The sequence below is a fragment of the Staurois parvus genome, unplaced genomic scaffold (genome assembly GCF_062004578.1).
Source record: "Staurois parvus isolate SC_StPar_1 unplaced genomic scaffold, SC_StPar_1.0 ptg000025l, whole genome shotgun sequence".
NCBI lineage: Eukaryota > Metazoa > Chordata > Amphibia > Anura > Ranidae > Staurois > Staurois parvus.
The window spans coordinates 5,789,413-5,806,537 of NW_028317821.1; the positions used below are offsets into that span (position 1 = coordinate 5,789,413).

General features: G+C 40.2%; 1 protein-coding gene across 3 annotated transcripts in view; it reads right to left on the reverse strand.

Annotated features, from left to right (window-relative positions):
- TCP11L2 (t-complex 11 like 2) overlaps positions 1 to 17,125 on the reverse strand; it is a 33,076-nt gene that overhangs the window by 4,559 nt on the left and 11,392 nt on the right. For all 3 annotated transcript variants that reach the window (XM_089694151.1, XM_089694160.1, XM_089694142.1), the window contains 6 exons: positions 15,862 to 15,994; positions 9,493 to 9,613; positions 8,365 to 8,585; positions 3,433 to 3,569; positions 910 to 1,091; positions 626 to 801 (listed from right to left, as the gene is read on the reverse strand). In XM_089694151.1, coding sequence (XP_089550277.1) covers positions 626 to 801; positions 910 to 1,091; positions 3,433 to 3,569; positions 8,365 to 8,585; positions 9,493 to 9,613; positions 15,862 to 15,994 — 970 coding nt within the window. The remainder of the gene's footprint in view (positions 1 to 625; positions 802 to 909; positions 1,092 to 3,432; positions 3,570 to 8,364; positions 8,586 to 9,492; positions 9,614 to 15,861; positions 15,995 to 17,125) is intronic.

The window sequence follows — 17,125 nt, forward strand, 5'->3', positions numbered from 1 at the left end:
TTTGCAATAAGCAAGCATTTACCTGAATGACATGGATTCATCCAGGTTTTTTTTTTGTTTTTTGTGCTTAGCTGTGATTTGGCCACAGCTAATCACATGACATGTGCATGTGACCTGCTGTGAGCATTCACAGCTAGGCACTAGTATACAATGGATGGCATGAATGAAGCCATCCATTGTATACAACTGTCATGTGACCTGCTGTGATTGGTCACAGCAGGTCACATGGTACCGGCAACAGGGGCCGGTACTCAGATCTGTCATCGGCCGTGTCCGTGGTACACTGCCTGTGACAGATCGCACATGTGCGAGAGGACGCCAACTCGCGTACACCCTGGAAAGCTAGAGCATTTTTGCGGCCGCCAAACGGCTATAGGCCAGGCGGCTAATGGTTAAAAGCAAACAAAAATTTTAAGTATTTTTGAATAACATTTGTTAAGTCATTGTATTTACTGAGAACTTTCATACAAATGTTCGTGCAAATTTTTGTTTGAAAGTTCATTTGAAAATCTACTCATGTCTGGCCAGCTATATTCCATATTTCTTGTAGGAAAATATATGAATCAAATAGGCCTGTGAGTTTTACTATTTTTGCTTAACTTAATTTTACTAATATTTTGCTTACCTGCTGCTAATGCCTTGGAGCAAAACAGCTGAAATATCTTTCACTTGTTCTATGAATGCAGTAGTGTTAGAAGAACCCATGACATTCTGAGTAATAAGACACACGCAAGCTACAAGTTTAACTTGATGCAGCTTGTATTTTAAATCAAGAATGCGCAAGTCATCTGTAATCAATGTCTAAAAAAGAGAAAAAAGAAAAAAAAAAGTCACAACACATAATGACTTAAAAAAAAAAAAAAGATTCATAATATAAAAGCTAAGATCATAACTTTAATAGTAACCTACCTCTGGTACAGCACTGTCATAGTCCAAATCCAGAAGTTTAGCAAAACCACTATTTAGCACCAGGGTTGGACTCAGGTTGTCCACAGATACGCCATTTACACTGGTTGCATTTTCTTCAGACTTTGCTTCTGCTACATATTTAAGAGATTGCTGAATCCATTTGGTGGTTTGACTGAGTGCATCTGAAGGAAGATGCATATACATCACATTGTTATACTTTTAGATCCTCGTGACCAATGTGGTAGCAAAAGATGCTAAAAAGGTGAATTTACAGTAAGCATGCCATCTTTCCACTTGTTCACAAATTTAAAAGGGGTTTATTCACTTTTGCATTTAAACTGCTTCCCCTTTTAGTATTGGAATCTGCCACATACTGTAAGCACTGTCAGCTGTCTAATGGTGCCTACAGACATAAAATGGAATGGAAGGTGGTCTATCGAGTCTGCACTTTTTTAGTATACACAGTAGTAGTATACTAAAAAAGTAGGGGGAATCAATGGTGGAGAAGGATTTGGGAGGTCTGGTAGATCACAAGCTTAACCACTTCCAGTCCGGACACTTTTACCCCCTTCCTGTCCAGGCCAATTTTCAGCTTTCAGCGCTATCATACTTTGAATGACAATTGTGCGGTCATGCAACACTGTACCCATATGAATTTTTTAGCATTTCTTTTTTAGACAGATAAAGCTTTATTTTGGTGGTATTTATTTACCACTGGGATTTTAATTTTTTTTGCTATATAAAAATGAAAAAGTCCCAAAATTATGAAAAAAAGTGTTTTTCTTATAAAATTTTGCAAATAAATAAGATTTCATCATAAATCTTGGCCAAAATGTATTCAGTTATCTTTTTAGTGAAAAAATAAAATAACCCAAATTAGTTTTTAATCAAAAATTATCATTTTTTAAAAAAAGTTTTAAATTTTATTTTTTTTATATTATTATTTATGGTTTTTTTTTTTTTTACATACTGTCACCTTAGCAGTACAGTGTCACCGTGGTGACAATGTACTACTTGAGGGGGGGGGGGGGGGGTGATGATTTTATTTATTTATTTTTTTTCACGGATTGCTTTAACACTCATAAAGGTTGTAAAAGCAATCATTTCTCCTTCTCTCTGGCTGCATTCTTGCAGCCATTGAGAAATACTGTGTGAGCTGTGATTGGTCACAGCTTGTCACATGGTACAAGGCTGTTGTGAATAGCCTTGTACTATGTGACCTCTGTGATCATTCACAGATTTCACATGTAGTAAGCAATGATGTCAGAAGTGACATCTTGCTTACTACTCTGCATGTGATCACTGATTGGCCAATCAGTGATCACATGATCTTGACCTTCGCACAGAGGTCCCGTACGACGATCGGTGTTCCACTGTGCCCGGAGGACACAGCGGGCACCAGATCGCGGTGCTGCGCGCTCCCAGGGAGCGCGCACAAGCATGGGGCGGGAGGCCATTTATAAATAGCCACCCGCCCCTGCACTGTCACCGTCCAGCCGCTTATATACAACGGCCGGACGGGAGGTGGTTAATAATGGCATGCAATGCCAAGCTGTGGTTTCTTAAGCGAGCAAAATTCTCTCTTGTATTAAAAGAGGTATAGACTCCAGAGAGAGAGATATCATATTACCCCTGTACAAATCATTAGTAAGACCTCGTCTGGAACATGCAGTTCAGTTTTGGGCACCAATTCACAAAAAGAACATTGGGGAACTGGAGAAAGTACAGAGAAAGGCAACCAAACTGATAAGAGGCATGGAGGAGCTCAGCTATGAGGAAAGATTAGAAGGACTGAATTTATTCTCTCTTGAGAAGAGGAGATTAAGGGGCGATATGATCAACATGTATAAATACATCAGTGGTTAATATAGTGAACTTGGTGTAGAGTAATTCACCCTGAGATCATCACAGAGGACAAGGGGGCACTCTTTACGTCTGGAGGAAAAAAAAATGTAATCTCCAAATATGGAAAGGTTTCTTCACAGTAAGAGCTGTGAAAATGTGGAATAGACTCCCTCAAGAGTTGGTTCTGGCCAGCTCAGTGGATTTCTTTAAAAAAGGCCTGGATTCTTTCTTAGATACATAGAATATAACTGGATACTAACATTTATAGGTAAAGTTGATCCAGGGAATATCCGATTGCCTCTCGGGATCAGGAAGGAATTGTTTTCCCTGCAGGAGCAAATTGGATCATGCTTTTCTGTTTTTTTTTGCCTTACTCTGGATCAACTGTGGGTATAGGATTATAACTTTTTTTTTAATGGTTGAGCTGGATGGATTTTCACTAACTATGTAGTGATTGGCTATCAAAATTTAACCGGGTTGACTAACTATACCTCTGATATTGGTTTACACCGGCTGCATAGGCTCTGGACAGCAGATGAGCAGAAAGGCAAAGTTTAATGTGGCAGGACACTTACCATCACAGAAAGGGAAAGAAACAGTTCCCAGTTTTAAACCCTTTTAAAAGAAAACAGGAGGCAGCTTACAGTCATGAAATGGCACAAGCAGTGTCATACATACCAGGAGATTTCTCAAGGATCTCTTGGAATTTTTCTCTTTCATAATCTGCTAACTGTCGCTGAAGCTGTGGTCTAACATTCTGGATAGTGTAATTAACCATGTCCATTTTCATGAGGTCCAGAACATGGAAGACATCCCTGAAAAATATCAAGTAAAGGTAAGTTGAAAATCATTTTAACAGTAAGGGAAATGGAGAAGACATGGAGAAATCAATTTATTTCAAACTCATGGCACTCTCCAGCCATCCAGTGTCTTATGAACCATTCACAGGAATAAATGGGGCCACATTTTGAATTCCCACAAGGAAGAGGACCTGGCTGAAATATTTTTTCTAGCAAAATCTGTTTGGTGCTGGGCAGGGCACAGTGAGGCTCCTGGGATAGCAAATAAAAGGTATTTCCCCATGCGGGCTTCACTCAGGATGTTTGGCAGATTTACTTAGAGGGCAATTTCACTAAAAGTGCCATGATTTATCTCCTCTTCCTCTCAAGCAACATAATAATTAAATGGATTGCCAATCTCTCCCCTTCCCCCGAGTCCATGTTCAAGTGAGTGCTACTTATGTGATTTGGTAACCGTCCACGGGCCACAATGAAATGAAATGGTTCCGAATTTCAAATTGTTTTATTGAATAGTATAATGAATATTTTCCTCCTGCAACCACTGAATGCCATGGGGGGGGGGGGGGGGGGGGAGAAGGAAAATGAAGAGGATCAGTTCCTGTATATGCCACCGCACTGCACCTCCTGTCCAAGTGTAAAACAGAATGTGACAGGGAGGCCACATAAGCCCCCTGGACCATGAGGCAGTGTCGCTGATGCTACATGAGTGGTGGGGGTGTATGGTAAAAACACATCACAACTATGGGGTTTTACCTGCCCACTAACCACAAATGTAAATGAGCCTTTACAGTCCCGAGCACCCTAGAAGGATGCTTTCACATTGATGTGCTGCGGGTTACCCGCACTGCAGAAGAAACACAGTGCACCTGCAGCTTTACTGTGGCTTTGCCATAGACTTCTATTATATCTTGCAGGTGTGGTGCACTTTCTGAAAGCGAACCAAAACTCCTGCACTCAGTTTGAGGTTGAGGGCCACATCAGAGGGCTCTGCAGGTCATGAGTTGAGCACCCCTGAAATAAAAGGTGACAATGTAAAAAGATTTTGGAGGAGCTGCATCTTTTGTGTTATATTGTATCTGCGTCTTGGGAGAAGACAGTTTTTCCCTGTACTGCCAAGGGAGTGGTGAAAGCACAGCAAGGAGTGAGCTGTATGCCTTTTTTTCTTTGTAACTAAAAAGGGAAGTTCTCCTTTAGGAAACAATATTCTAACTCACAGAATTTTAGTGGACGACTTTTGTTTGATTTTGGCCCACTCAAAATAACAGAATTAGTTATCCCATCCCTTTTAGCTAGACCTCAGTGCCTATGAGTACCGCTGAATAGCATCATGGACATGTAGTTGGATTCACATAGAACAAAAATAAACCTGCAGCTCTCCTGACACATCTTAAAAATAGTTGAGCTAGAAACTATTAATAGATGGGCACTCAGGCTTCCCGAATTCAGGGAATGACCTTTGCGGTAGATGAAAACTAGCTAGCTCAACAGAGCTTTCCACTGATCTTGTCAGTCTGTAACGCAAGAGAGAGCCAGCTGTGAATCCGAAGTGTTATATGATGTAGATTGTAAGCTACACAAGCAGGGCCCTCCTATTCCTCCTGTACTGAAATGTATTGTAATTGTACTGTCTCCCGTATATTGTACAGCGCTGCGCAAACTGTTGGCGCTACATAAATCCTGTATAATAATAAACGTTGTCTGCTCTTACCTTTTATTTATTCAGCGCCTACAGGATATAGTCTTTTCTATAACTGAAGGTTAGTCCACTTTAATCTGGCATCTTAGTCTTGCTAGTTACCCATCAAATTATTACAAGTCTTGTAGACTCCAGCATTAAAGAGCACCTGTCATGAAAGTAATGTGGATGTTGCCAATGCTGGCCTTCTAAAAAATCTGGTTGCCTGGCTGTGGTTGACTTTAGGATTTTGAATCAAAGCCCTGGCATGAGTGTCAGCATTCCTTATCTCTATAACTGTTCAGGTCAGAAGCTCACCATTGACATTAAAGAATCAGCATGACAGCTAGAAAACCAGCATTTTTAAAATGGAAAGGTCAGCAGTTTTAGCCTTCATTATTCTCACACGGAAGGTATACTTCAAAATAAGACACTGTTACTGGAATATTTCAACAACAAACGTCCCGTATTATTATTTGTTCATTTAACATATTTTATGCATGTGTCTTTTACTTGTAAAACCTCCCTTGTGTAGACATCCAAAAGCCTTGAAACTGTTGCCGAGTGCCGTCATCTTAAATGTGATGTCAGTAGTCCAAACAGTCTCAGAGCCGTCACTCAAGTGGGAGTCTTAGAAGGGAGAGTGGACCCCCTTGTAAGATCTAAAGTGGACGTGGGAAGCTTGGTGCAATATTCTTGCTACTAGCCATCTAAGAAGTGATTAAAGCAGTATTAAACCCACAAGCAAGCATTTAGTATATTTCAGCTTACCAATTCTTAGATGTGATGGCTGCATCTGTTTTCTTTTTTAGGCTATTGTTCTCCTATTTCCATCTGGCAATAAAGCCAGTAAGTCTGTTTTTCAAAAGAACAAGCACTCTTGCAGTTACAGGGATGAGACAAACCATATACCACTGACAAGGGTGCTTAAGATTATCTTTTTTTTTTTAAATATTCATGTAAAAGCTTTATCCCAAAAGGAAAAAACTGTCTGCTGTAACGGCTTATAAAGAATTAGTTAGAGTTTGGCTTCAGTTTGTTAGTGTATGTAAATCTGTTAGTACAGTTAACACTCCCCCCCCCCTTCCAAGCTGACAATGCTGCTGTCCAAAGGTGTCTCTGTGCTCCTTTGTCCAGGATGGAGACACTAATACAAAAAGGTGTGTTACTGGCCATATCACCAGGGGAAAACAGCCAACAAAAAAACAAAAAAAAAAGAAAACTATAAAACGCAGCCCCCACATCTAATGATTGGTAAGCTGCAATATATTACATTTTTAATTTTTTGGGAAATGGTTCATGCTACACCCGTATTTAGGGTGTAACATGTTCCAGCACCCCCTTGACAGAGGGCAGGGGTTCTTCACCCCGCAGCCGTTGTCAAATTCAAAACTGGCGAGCCTGTGCAGGGGCTCTGTAAATGAGGAAGCTACTAGTCCCATCTTCTGCCATGGCAGACAGACTTGTAGCTCTGAACGGATCATGAGAGTGCTGATGAGTGGTCTCATAGTCCACTGACACTTCCTCCACTTTCTAACAGAAAACACATACAGGAGGTACAAGCAGAAATTTGGAGGACAGGAAGCTGCAGGAGCCTGACATTGCACCCACAATCCAATGATCATGATTGCAATGCTTTGCATGCTGCTGTGGGAAAAAATAATAAATGTACATTTTTTTCTGAAACAATATGTACTTTTACTATTTTTTCCTGAAAGGTGAACTTATCTTTAGAGCCAGGGTTTTGCTAGTCGAGTATGCACCCATAAATCGATTTGCCACCATTTTTGCTCATCCTGACAAAATTTTACAACAACATACCTGTGATCCACTAGATACAATAAAGAATGTAGCACTACACCCAAAAGATATATGCACACTTAAATAATAAAAAACAATAAAAGAAAAAATGTGAAATCACAAAATCTCATAAAAAAAAAAAAAATATATATATATATATATATATGTGTGACAGTGAAATCAATTAATATTAATTCGTGCTCATAAATCATGGAATCCACACAAAAAAATATAATAAATAGCTCAAAACATGTGAAAACACATTTCCATATATATAGCACACATACATACATACATACATACATATATAAATAATCACACGTGCCTCTTGTGAAGTGAAACGACCATTATAATGGTACAAACAACAGTGCTCTCAAAGTCCAATAAATATTGCTGGTGACCGAAGAAAAAACAGTGCTTCCAATAACTACTGTTAGTGACCATAGGCAACACTCGTGCAGATCTCTGAGTGCATATAAATCTGACAATCCGACCACCATCTGGATAAGCCTCTCACCTCATCCCTTCGACCCTTGCGGATCAAAGAGCAGTTGTGGATCCCCCTCACGGATCCTCCAAGATAATTATCACTCCAAAGGTTGCTCTCTGAGAAATAAATATTCCCACTCTGGCTCTTCTCCAGGAAAGTATTGCAGCATCAATCTCTCAAATGAGACAAAATGAATCCTCCCATAGTGCAGTATATTTTATTTGTTACATAGGGACAGATAACATTAAGCTTTTTCACTTACGTAGCAGCCAGTCCAAAACCTCATGCTTTCGGATGAGGGTATGTATGTATGGGTGTACAGCTGAATACACAGGTGTACCAAGATGGCCGCCACGCCGGAAATACGTCACCACGTCAAGCCGACGCGTTGCGTCACAATGTCATGTGACTTCCTCAGGAGCCCTGTCACACTTTGATATCACTGTCACACTTTTATATATATATATATATATATATATATATATATATATATTTTTATGAGATTTTGTGATTTCACATTTTTTCTTTTATTGTTTTTTATTATTTAAGTGTGCATATATCTTTTGGGTGTAGCGCTACATTCTTTATTGTATTTATTTATCACAATCACTGGTATATGATTTAATGTTAGCAGCTTCCCCTGGGATTTATATATATTTTCATTTAGTTTAAACACTTGGGAGCGCAGGGGGTTCACACCACTACTGTGATCCACTAGAGCTGCTAGCCTTATCTTCAACTATCCTAAATTACACAAAAACTGCTAGGATGATGATTGAAAGCAATATTGTAGCAAGTATACATGTTTTAAACCAATATGATTATAAGACTGACAGTGAACTAACCGCAACATTTGTACAATGTCACCAGTGGGTTTCAGCTTTTTTACATCTTCATCTCTGACTGGAGCACATAACTTTCCCATTATGTTAATGATATAACTTCCAAGTTTGGGGATATCAACCGCATTGTGTTCCGCTTGCTGCCTTATTAGGTCCACATCTAAAACTTCACAGATCTGGGTCCGTAGTCTGTTTGTACCCGGTGATAGAAAGGAAAGCAAGATCTACAAAACAGAAATGACAGTACAAAATGCTGACTGAATGGGGAAAAAAAAAGACCCATCATTGCACAAACCGATACATTAGGGCTTAGATAGCAAATTGCAGTGGATGTATATCTGTCTACCACTACTGGTTTACCAAAATCCACATTGAAAAAAAGCTTGATGTGACTTTTAATAGAGTTGGAGGAGGCAGGCAATTCAGGCCCCTTTTGCAGGCATAGCTATGTAAAACATTGAAAATAAATACCTATACTGTATGAAATCCAGTAATGCAACGTCTAACCCTGCTCTGCACATGCTCAGTTTCACTCTATGGGCACTGCCTAAAATCAGAGCATTTGGGGCCTGTCAGCTTTAAGATTTACTGATGCTGAATGGTGAAGAAGGCAAGAGGAATGATGCAGGCTGTGCAAAGGCAGGACAGATTGGGGAGGGAGAAAAGAAAAGCAAGAGAGGTGACAGAACAAACTCTGCTGTCAGGGAGACAGAAGAGATAAACTTACAAGGATAGTGTATTATCTCCCTGATAATCTCTTCTTTCTTCCATATCTCAAGATATAAATTTCAGCACTGCAAAGCTTCTGTAATTCTTCCTCTCTATTTGAGCCAAGACATACAATCAAGGCTGAAAAAGTATATATTTTAATTGAAGAACGAGGCATACAGTTTTTGAGATCAAAGAGAGGTGGAGAGTTTTCAATAAAAAGTGAATGTTCTGGGCTTCATCAAAATGGCAGCCTCCAGCAAGAAGAAACAGGAGCAATGCTGGAGGCAATTTACAGCGCACACTAATTTTGGTAGCATAATTATTCATGTGGAAGGTATGTTCTATTATTAAAAAACATTAATTGTTGTTATTAAACTGTTACGAGCAAAGTTCTGCTTTAAAATACAACAGTAAACTAACCTCTTTTATCTCATCAAAAAGCGTGATTGCATGTTCATACTGGGGAGGATCTTCTTTAAGTTCTGACTCCAAACAGTCCCAGAATGCTTTGTGAACAATCTCCTTTACCTTCCTTTCTAAACTGTTGAACACATCAATGACACAAGGGATATAATACAGACGTTTAGAATTTCCCAGAAAGACAAAGAAAGAAAGAAAAAAAAAAAAAAAGTGATTTTTAATGTCATCTCTCATTTTCTGCTTTTCAGAAATTCAAGCTGTACCTGTTAGACCTGTTCAATCTTCTTCATAGTTTAAAACGTGGGAGAAATGTCAGGCAGGATTGCGTCAAGAGTAGTTAGAAGCACAATAAAAGCCTCTCTTTTTTAATCTACAGGCAATAAGAGGAGTGTTTTGATGGGAAAAATATTAACCTTAGGCTGGCCATACACTTAATGCATTTTGACCAGTTCTTCATGTACTGGCTATAATTTGAGCCATAGATGCTCCAATCAACACCTTCTTGTCCAACATCCCTCAATCAGAAATCGAAGGAGCCAGGTGGAAAATTGTCAGCTGCAAATTACAGCAGCTTGCAAAAGAGATTCTCTCATCTGTGCTTTATAGTGTGGATAGGGGAAATGATGGATTCAGCCCGTGGGGTGAATGAGAGAAATCTTACTGTGTATGGGCAGCATTAAAGATACTCTATGGAGGTTAATTACTAAAACTGGAGTGTGCAAAACCTGGTGCAACTCTACATTGAAACCGATCAGCTTCCTGAAGTTAGAAGCTGATTGGCTACCATGCACAGCTGCACCAGTTTTAGCAAATCTCTCTTGAGATAGGTAAGCATATATAACTGCAGATCCTTGCAAATGAAGAGGTAGTATACTCGCCTGTATAGAGAGACACGTCTCCTATATTTACTCTGTTCCAGTGCTGCAACCTCCACCAAACCCTTCAGCATTTGACACTTCTGGGAGTGTCAGAAGTTTGTACCCTGCCTTGAAGTATGGATACTTCCCCTGACCTCCATCACTACAGCACTTAGTAGGGGTCAGAATGAAGCCACATTGAGCGAAATTTTCAAAAACCCTGGTGGAGGCTACAGCACAGGAAATGAGAAAAGACAGGGGATACAAGCATGCCAGAGTGTTGATTATATCGCTCTTTCTGCAGGCACCTGGCATTTTATTTTTTTTTTTTTTGTGGGGGGGGGGGTGGGGGGGGGGATTGACAGGGTCTCTTAAGCTGGCCAAAGATGGATTGAAATTCGGCTGGGTCTACAGGGCCCAGATGAATTTCGATCCATATGGGTCTGCTCCCACTCGACAGGACAGCAGTCAAACTTAAGATTGACATCAGTGTAATGGGCTTGATGGAAAATTTTTCTTGATCAGTGCCAGCAGAGTCCCCACTGTCAGAATACAATGTCTCAGCAGGGAGGATTCCCCTATCCAAAAAGGAGGATTTGTGAAAAGGAATTCACAGAAAAGCGGCTACATTATGAACAGAATGTGACACTCAGAAAAATTTCCAAAAATTATGCTTTTTATTACACTTATAAATATGACATATGGGCAGTCGCCCTGGTTTACCATCACCTCAGTATGAGACAATACACACAGACCTAAAACCATTAAAATAACACCAAGACCGGTCTAAATGCATGTGCAACAGAGAAAATGACTACAAGAGTCTAATGTCCCTGAGACACAGACACATAGGTGAACACTTCCCAACGGAAGTGTATCCAAAAATTATACCATAGGTATACCATAATACAAGTTATAATATGAGAATACGGCTATTGCCTTAATGGTTATGTCCCAAATAGGAAATCCAAAAATTATACTATGGATACGGATATCACATGTATGCAATTCAGCAAGCACAAAATGCGTCAAGAGGAGAACAATATGCCACAGGCCTGTATGAAAAAAGACAAAAATGTCATATGTATAATGCAATATATTCCTGTGCCGGCACAAGTGGTTGGGGCCCATTCATCTGTATGAACAGCTGTTTCCTAGAGCTCTTAAATGAGAATATGCCCCATTTATTCCCAGGATGGAAAAAAAGGATGCAAAAAGCAGCACTCTGCTTGAAATGGTTTCTTCACCACTACATGTGGACTACACACCACTTTCTGCCATGAGGCAAGCCTAAGCAGCACAGGCGCCAAGAAGGGGCTGGAACCCGCGGTATATCGGCGGATGTCAGCGGTGGTTCCTTGGCCTCTTTTGGCCTTGTATGGCAATACCTATGAAGGACATCTTTTCCTTTCCTATTATCCAGTGCACAGGTGGTGAGTGGATTGTTACAGGACATTAGATATATGGTCCTCTGTCATTATATGACCTATATATCCTACATAGAGTGTAAGCTCTGTCAGTGACTCTTCCACATATTGTTTGTTTTACTACAGGATGGGGACATCATGGTGCTTTTTATGGGAAACAAGACATAACACATGCATTTCAACAGGCAGAAGATCTTCTGGGATGTGTCTTGTTTTCCTTACAGAAAGTGGTGTGTAGTCCACATGTAGTGGTGAAGAAACCATTTCAAGCAGAGTGCTGCTTTTTGCATCCTTTTTTTCCATCCTGGGAATAAATGGGGCATATTCTCATTTAAGAGCTCTAGGAAACAGCTGTTCATACAGATGAATGGGCCCCAACCACTTGTGCCGGCACAGGAATATATTGCATTATACATATGACATTTTTGTCTTTTTTCATACAGGCCTGTGGCATATTGTTCTCCTCTTGACGCATTTTGTGCTTGCTGAATTGCATACATGTGATATCCGTATCCATAGTATAATTTTTGGATTTCCTATTTGGGACATAACCATTAAGGCAATAGCCGTATTCTCATATTATAACTTGTATTATGGTATACCTATGGTATAATTTTTGGATACACCTCCGTTGGGAAGTGTTCACCTATGTGTCTGTGTCTCAGGGACATTAGACTCTTGTAGTCATTTTCTCTGTTGCACATGCATTTAGACCGGTCTTGGTGTTATTTTAATGGTTTTAGGTCTGTGTGTATTGTCTCATACTGAGGTGATGGTAAACCAGGGCGACTGCCCATATGTCATATTTATAAGTGTAATAAAAAGCATAATTTTTGGAAATTTTTCTGAGTGTCACATTCTGTTCATAATGTAGCCGCTTTTCTGTGAATTCCTTTTCACAAATCCTCCTTTTTATATGCCTTTTTGGCTACTGAATGGAGACCAAATATTGGGTGATACGATAATTTAATTGTATAACCTCTCAATAATTATCTTTAGCATAGGATTCCCCTATCCGCCTCGAATGTGTGGATGGAGGAATCTGTTTTTTCTTTGTTTTTTTAGCCTGGGGGCCAGTATAGAAGATTACATCCACCACTTTAAAGCAGTATTAAACTCAAAACCAAAAAAGGAATATGTTGCAGAAAACTAATCATTAGATGCAGTCGCTGCGTTGTTTTTTTTTTAGGCTCCCCCCCCCCCCATTTTTAATCTGGTGATCTGGCCAGTAACACACCTCCTGTATTAGGGTGTCTCCGCTCTGGGTGAAAAAGCACAGAGGGCACATTTGGACAGCAGTATTGTCAGTCTGGGGGGAGGGGGTGTTAAATGCACTAGCAGATTTAGATACACTAACATACTCCAGCTCAGACTGAAATTACACAAGCGTTTTATTTCCTTTTGGGATAATAGTTTTACATGCATTCATAAAAGCTGATCATAATAAGCATCCCTATCAGTTGTAAATAGGCTGCATCAACCCTCTAACTGCTACATCTGCAGGACAGCTTGTTCTGTTAAAAAAAACAGCAGTGTTTTTGGCCAGATCACCAGATGAAAATATAGGGAAGAAATCCTAAAAAATAAAACTAATGCAGCCTTCACATCTAAGAACTGGTAAACTGCAATATAATAAATCTATATTTTTTTGGGGTTTAAAACCACTTTAATAAAGTGTATAGTATAACTGAGCTATACATCTGCATTTCCAAATCCTTTGCTAAACGTCCTACTGACATTTTCTATCTATCTATGGGCAGGCTTGTTGTACTGAAGTCGACCGATGTCAGATTTTTTTCATGCACTCACTGCTGCTGGCTATAGAAAGGCTCCCTGCCAACAGAAGACAATAGCGCTGTGAGAGGGATTTTCCCATCAACACGAAGTGTGTTGATGGAGGAATCAAGCAATTTTCTTTCCTTCCACTTTAAATCACATTTTGATTCTCTAATTATACCATCTTGGGGTAGGTGAGGTTACTTGCACTGTTGATGGCTCTTGACCATGGGGAAACATCATTGTACATTAAAGAAAATTCTGCAGAATGTTTAACTACTTAGATCCTGTCATCCAATACTGATGGAGTTTGTCTTTTCTTAGACACAGGTATCACTGAAGGCCATAGAATATAAAACTCATCCTACTAGTCTCATACTACTAGTCTTCATTGTTTAGATAAATGCTTATAATCATATCAATGTGTGTTAAAAAAATCTTGTTTCTCTGTATATTTTGTAATAAAACAAGTACAAGTACATAAGCAGGCTTTGCCTCCTGCTGACAATCTTATCTCAAGAGTAAGTCCTGTCTGATTGAAGTCAAGACAACAGAGGAAGCTGGCCATACACAACTTGAATTTCATCTATTTCCTGCTGAATGGTTCTAAATTTGAGCCGTGGTGGCACTGTTGGCACCACAAAAGTCGATTTAAAGGAGAAGTTTAACTTTTAAACAAAAAATAATAAATGCACATTTTTTTTGCAGGTAAAAAAAAAGTGCATGTATTTGTTTCTGGAGTCTCTAAAGCAGGGGTGTCAAACTGGCAGCCCTCCAGCTGTTGCGAAACTACAAGTCCCATCATGCCTCTGCCTTTGGGAGTCATGCTTGTAACTGACAATCTTGCAATGGGCCGCCAGTTCGACAGCCGTGCTCTAAAGCATTGCACCAGCGATCAGCAGATCGCTGGTGCCATGCAGGTCTTCTGCAGCCCTGTCAGTGTATTTGTGTGCCCGTACATCCCGAATGGGAAAGCAGATACTGACAGGAAGACTCAATGAACTACCACAGTGCTCACAGCGCTTTAGTAGTTCATTGAGAACTACACGCCAACAGTTGCGTTTCTTTTTAAATTGTGACAGCTAGCTGGTGTGGGGTGGAGAAGATCCCCCGCTAGTGGTCACAACGGGAAAGTGAGGAAGAGCAGGGGTCACTCTATTCGTAACATGTTACACCCTGAATACAAAATGTGAACGTATCCTATAAAATGGTCAAAAAAGTTGACTGCATCCTAGCAGATGTGGTCACTGTCCATGTATTTGGACAGCCGCAGGTGCAGTGGCTGCCTGAATACAATAGTTGGCAGTGGGGATTCCTCCAAGCATGCTGTTTAGTACATATGGGGGAATCGATTGACTCAAGGATGACTGAGAAAAAATTAATATGTACGGTTGCTTCAGTGTAGTCTTCTATGGTGTCAAACAAGCACAATGCACTTGGTAAACCAGAGAATATGTCGCCTCCATATAGGCTGTAAGTCACTTTATTGATGGCATCAATGTAATTTAGGAATGTTGGCATTGTTCTACTGAATCTTGTGTAGTGTGATTTGTAATAATAGGTGAATTGTGCATACTGAGCCTTCAGAGGAGCTGTAAATATACAGTGCAAGTCCCATAAATTGCCAAGTTTAATGTAAAAAATATTTGATATCTCATTTGGCAATGGGCATATTCAATGAACAGTATAGAACAGTGGTTCTCAACCTGTGGGTCGCGACCCCTTTGGGGGTCGAACAACCCTTTCACAGGGGTCCCCTAAGACCATCAGTAAACACATATTTCTGATGTGTAAAGAGCAGCTACTGTGTAGAAAGCAGCTGCTGTGTTGAAAGCAGCTACTCTGTTAAAAGCAGCTACTTTGTTGAAAGCAGCAGTATTGGAGGTAAAACGACACTCAAGAATTATAATTACTGGGTAAATAATTTTATGGTTGGGGGTCACCACAACATGAGGAACTGTATTAAAGGGTCACGGCATTAGGAAGGTTGAGTACCACTGGTATAGAAGGTATTCATAGCAACAAATCAGAATTTACTTTACTGAAACTAGACCAGTACAAGATGGTATCTTGTTGCTAAAAGGACTGTATTTTTCTGCTTAAAAAGTTTTATTCAATAAGGCAGACTATGAAACATAATTCACAGTGATATTGCTCAGAATTAGAAATCAATGTTGTGATGGGTGCCCAGTAATCCTGAGTATGAGCACATCCTAAATCTCACATTATAGGTTACAAGAGAAAAGCCAAATGTCCATACACTCCTATTGCTATTAAAGGCTGCAATGAGATTTTAGTTTCTCAGATACCTGTTTTTAGGTGGATCAGTGTTCTCCATGTGGAAGTTCTCATTTGCAACAATTTCATGGGCCAGGATTAAGTTTGACAGATTTCTTGTGGTTGACATAATTTCATCAAGTGTCGCTGTCTTTGGTGGACTTGCTATAAACAAACAGTACACACAACGTTTCAAAAATGGTAATAAAATGGGTTTCTATTGTTAAATTGGTAAATTCTCTAAAGACAAGGCCACTTAAAGCGGAGTTCCACTCAACCTATCAAAAAATAAAAGTCAGCAGCTACAAAAACTGTAGCTGCTGACTTTTAAAAAACAGCCACTTACCTGTCCCTCAGTCCCATGATATGTCCCCCGCAGCTCGTTTCACCGGCCGTCCTGTATTCCAGGAGGCCGACATCTTCACTGTGGGCACCCAGCTGTGATAGCTTGTGGCTTCATAGCCGGGTACCCACTGCGCATGCACGAGTAGCGCTGCACTTCGTGAATGGTTCTGTAGTCTTCTGGGACCTGTCACATGTCCCAAAAGACAACAGATAGGGAGGACACCTTCCGTTTCCGATCGCCTAGGCGATCAAACCGGAGGTGGGTGCGGGTACCTTTCAAATTCGGGTACCCGCTCCCCCCCGCAACCCAAAAGGTGCCAATCCTTAATGGGGAGCGGGGAAGCAGTTCTTAAAGCAGAAACTTCCCTTTTGGCTAGAGCTCCCCTTTAAAAAAAAAAAAAAAAAAAAAAAAAAAAAGGGTATAAAAGGAATAGCATGTAGGTACCTATAGGTTCCTGCACGTACCTGCTTACGCTTACGTTTCCTCTCTGTGCCAGAATGCCGGGCTATTCTGACAGTCACATTCCTATTGACCAACAGAACCATTAGGACAGACCAGCATTTGGGGCAGAAGAAGCAATAAAAGAAGGCAAGTGTAGGGACCTCTCGGTGCCTGCAATCTTTTTTGTTTTTAATGGCAGGGTCACTTTAAATAATTTTACATTTTAGGTACATACATTCATAATCATTTATGTTCATGAAGGAAGCCACTGTGCCTATTATACAGTGCTTCCAGAAAGTATTCACAGCACTTAACTTTTGCCACATTTTATGTTACAGCCTTATTCTAAAATGGATTAAATTCATTTCTGTGGAGAGAGAACAACCATCTCTGCAGCACTCCACCAATCAGGCCTGTATGGTAGAGTGGCCAGGCGAAAGCCACAACACAGTAAAAGGCAAATGGCAGCCTGCCTGGAGTTTACCAAAAGGCACCTGAGGGACTCTCAA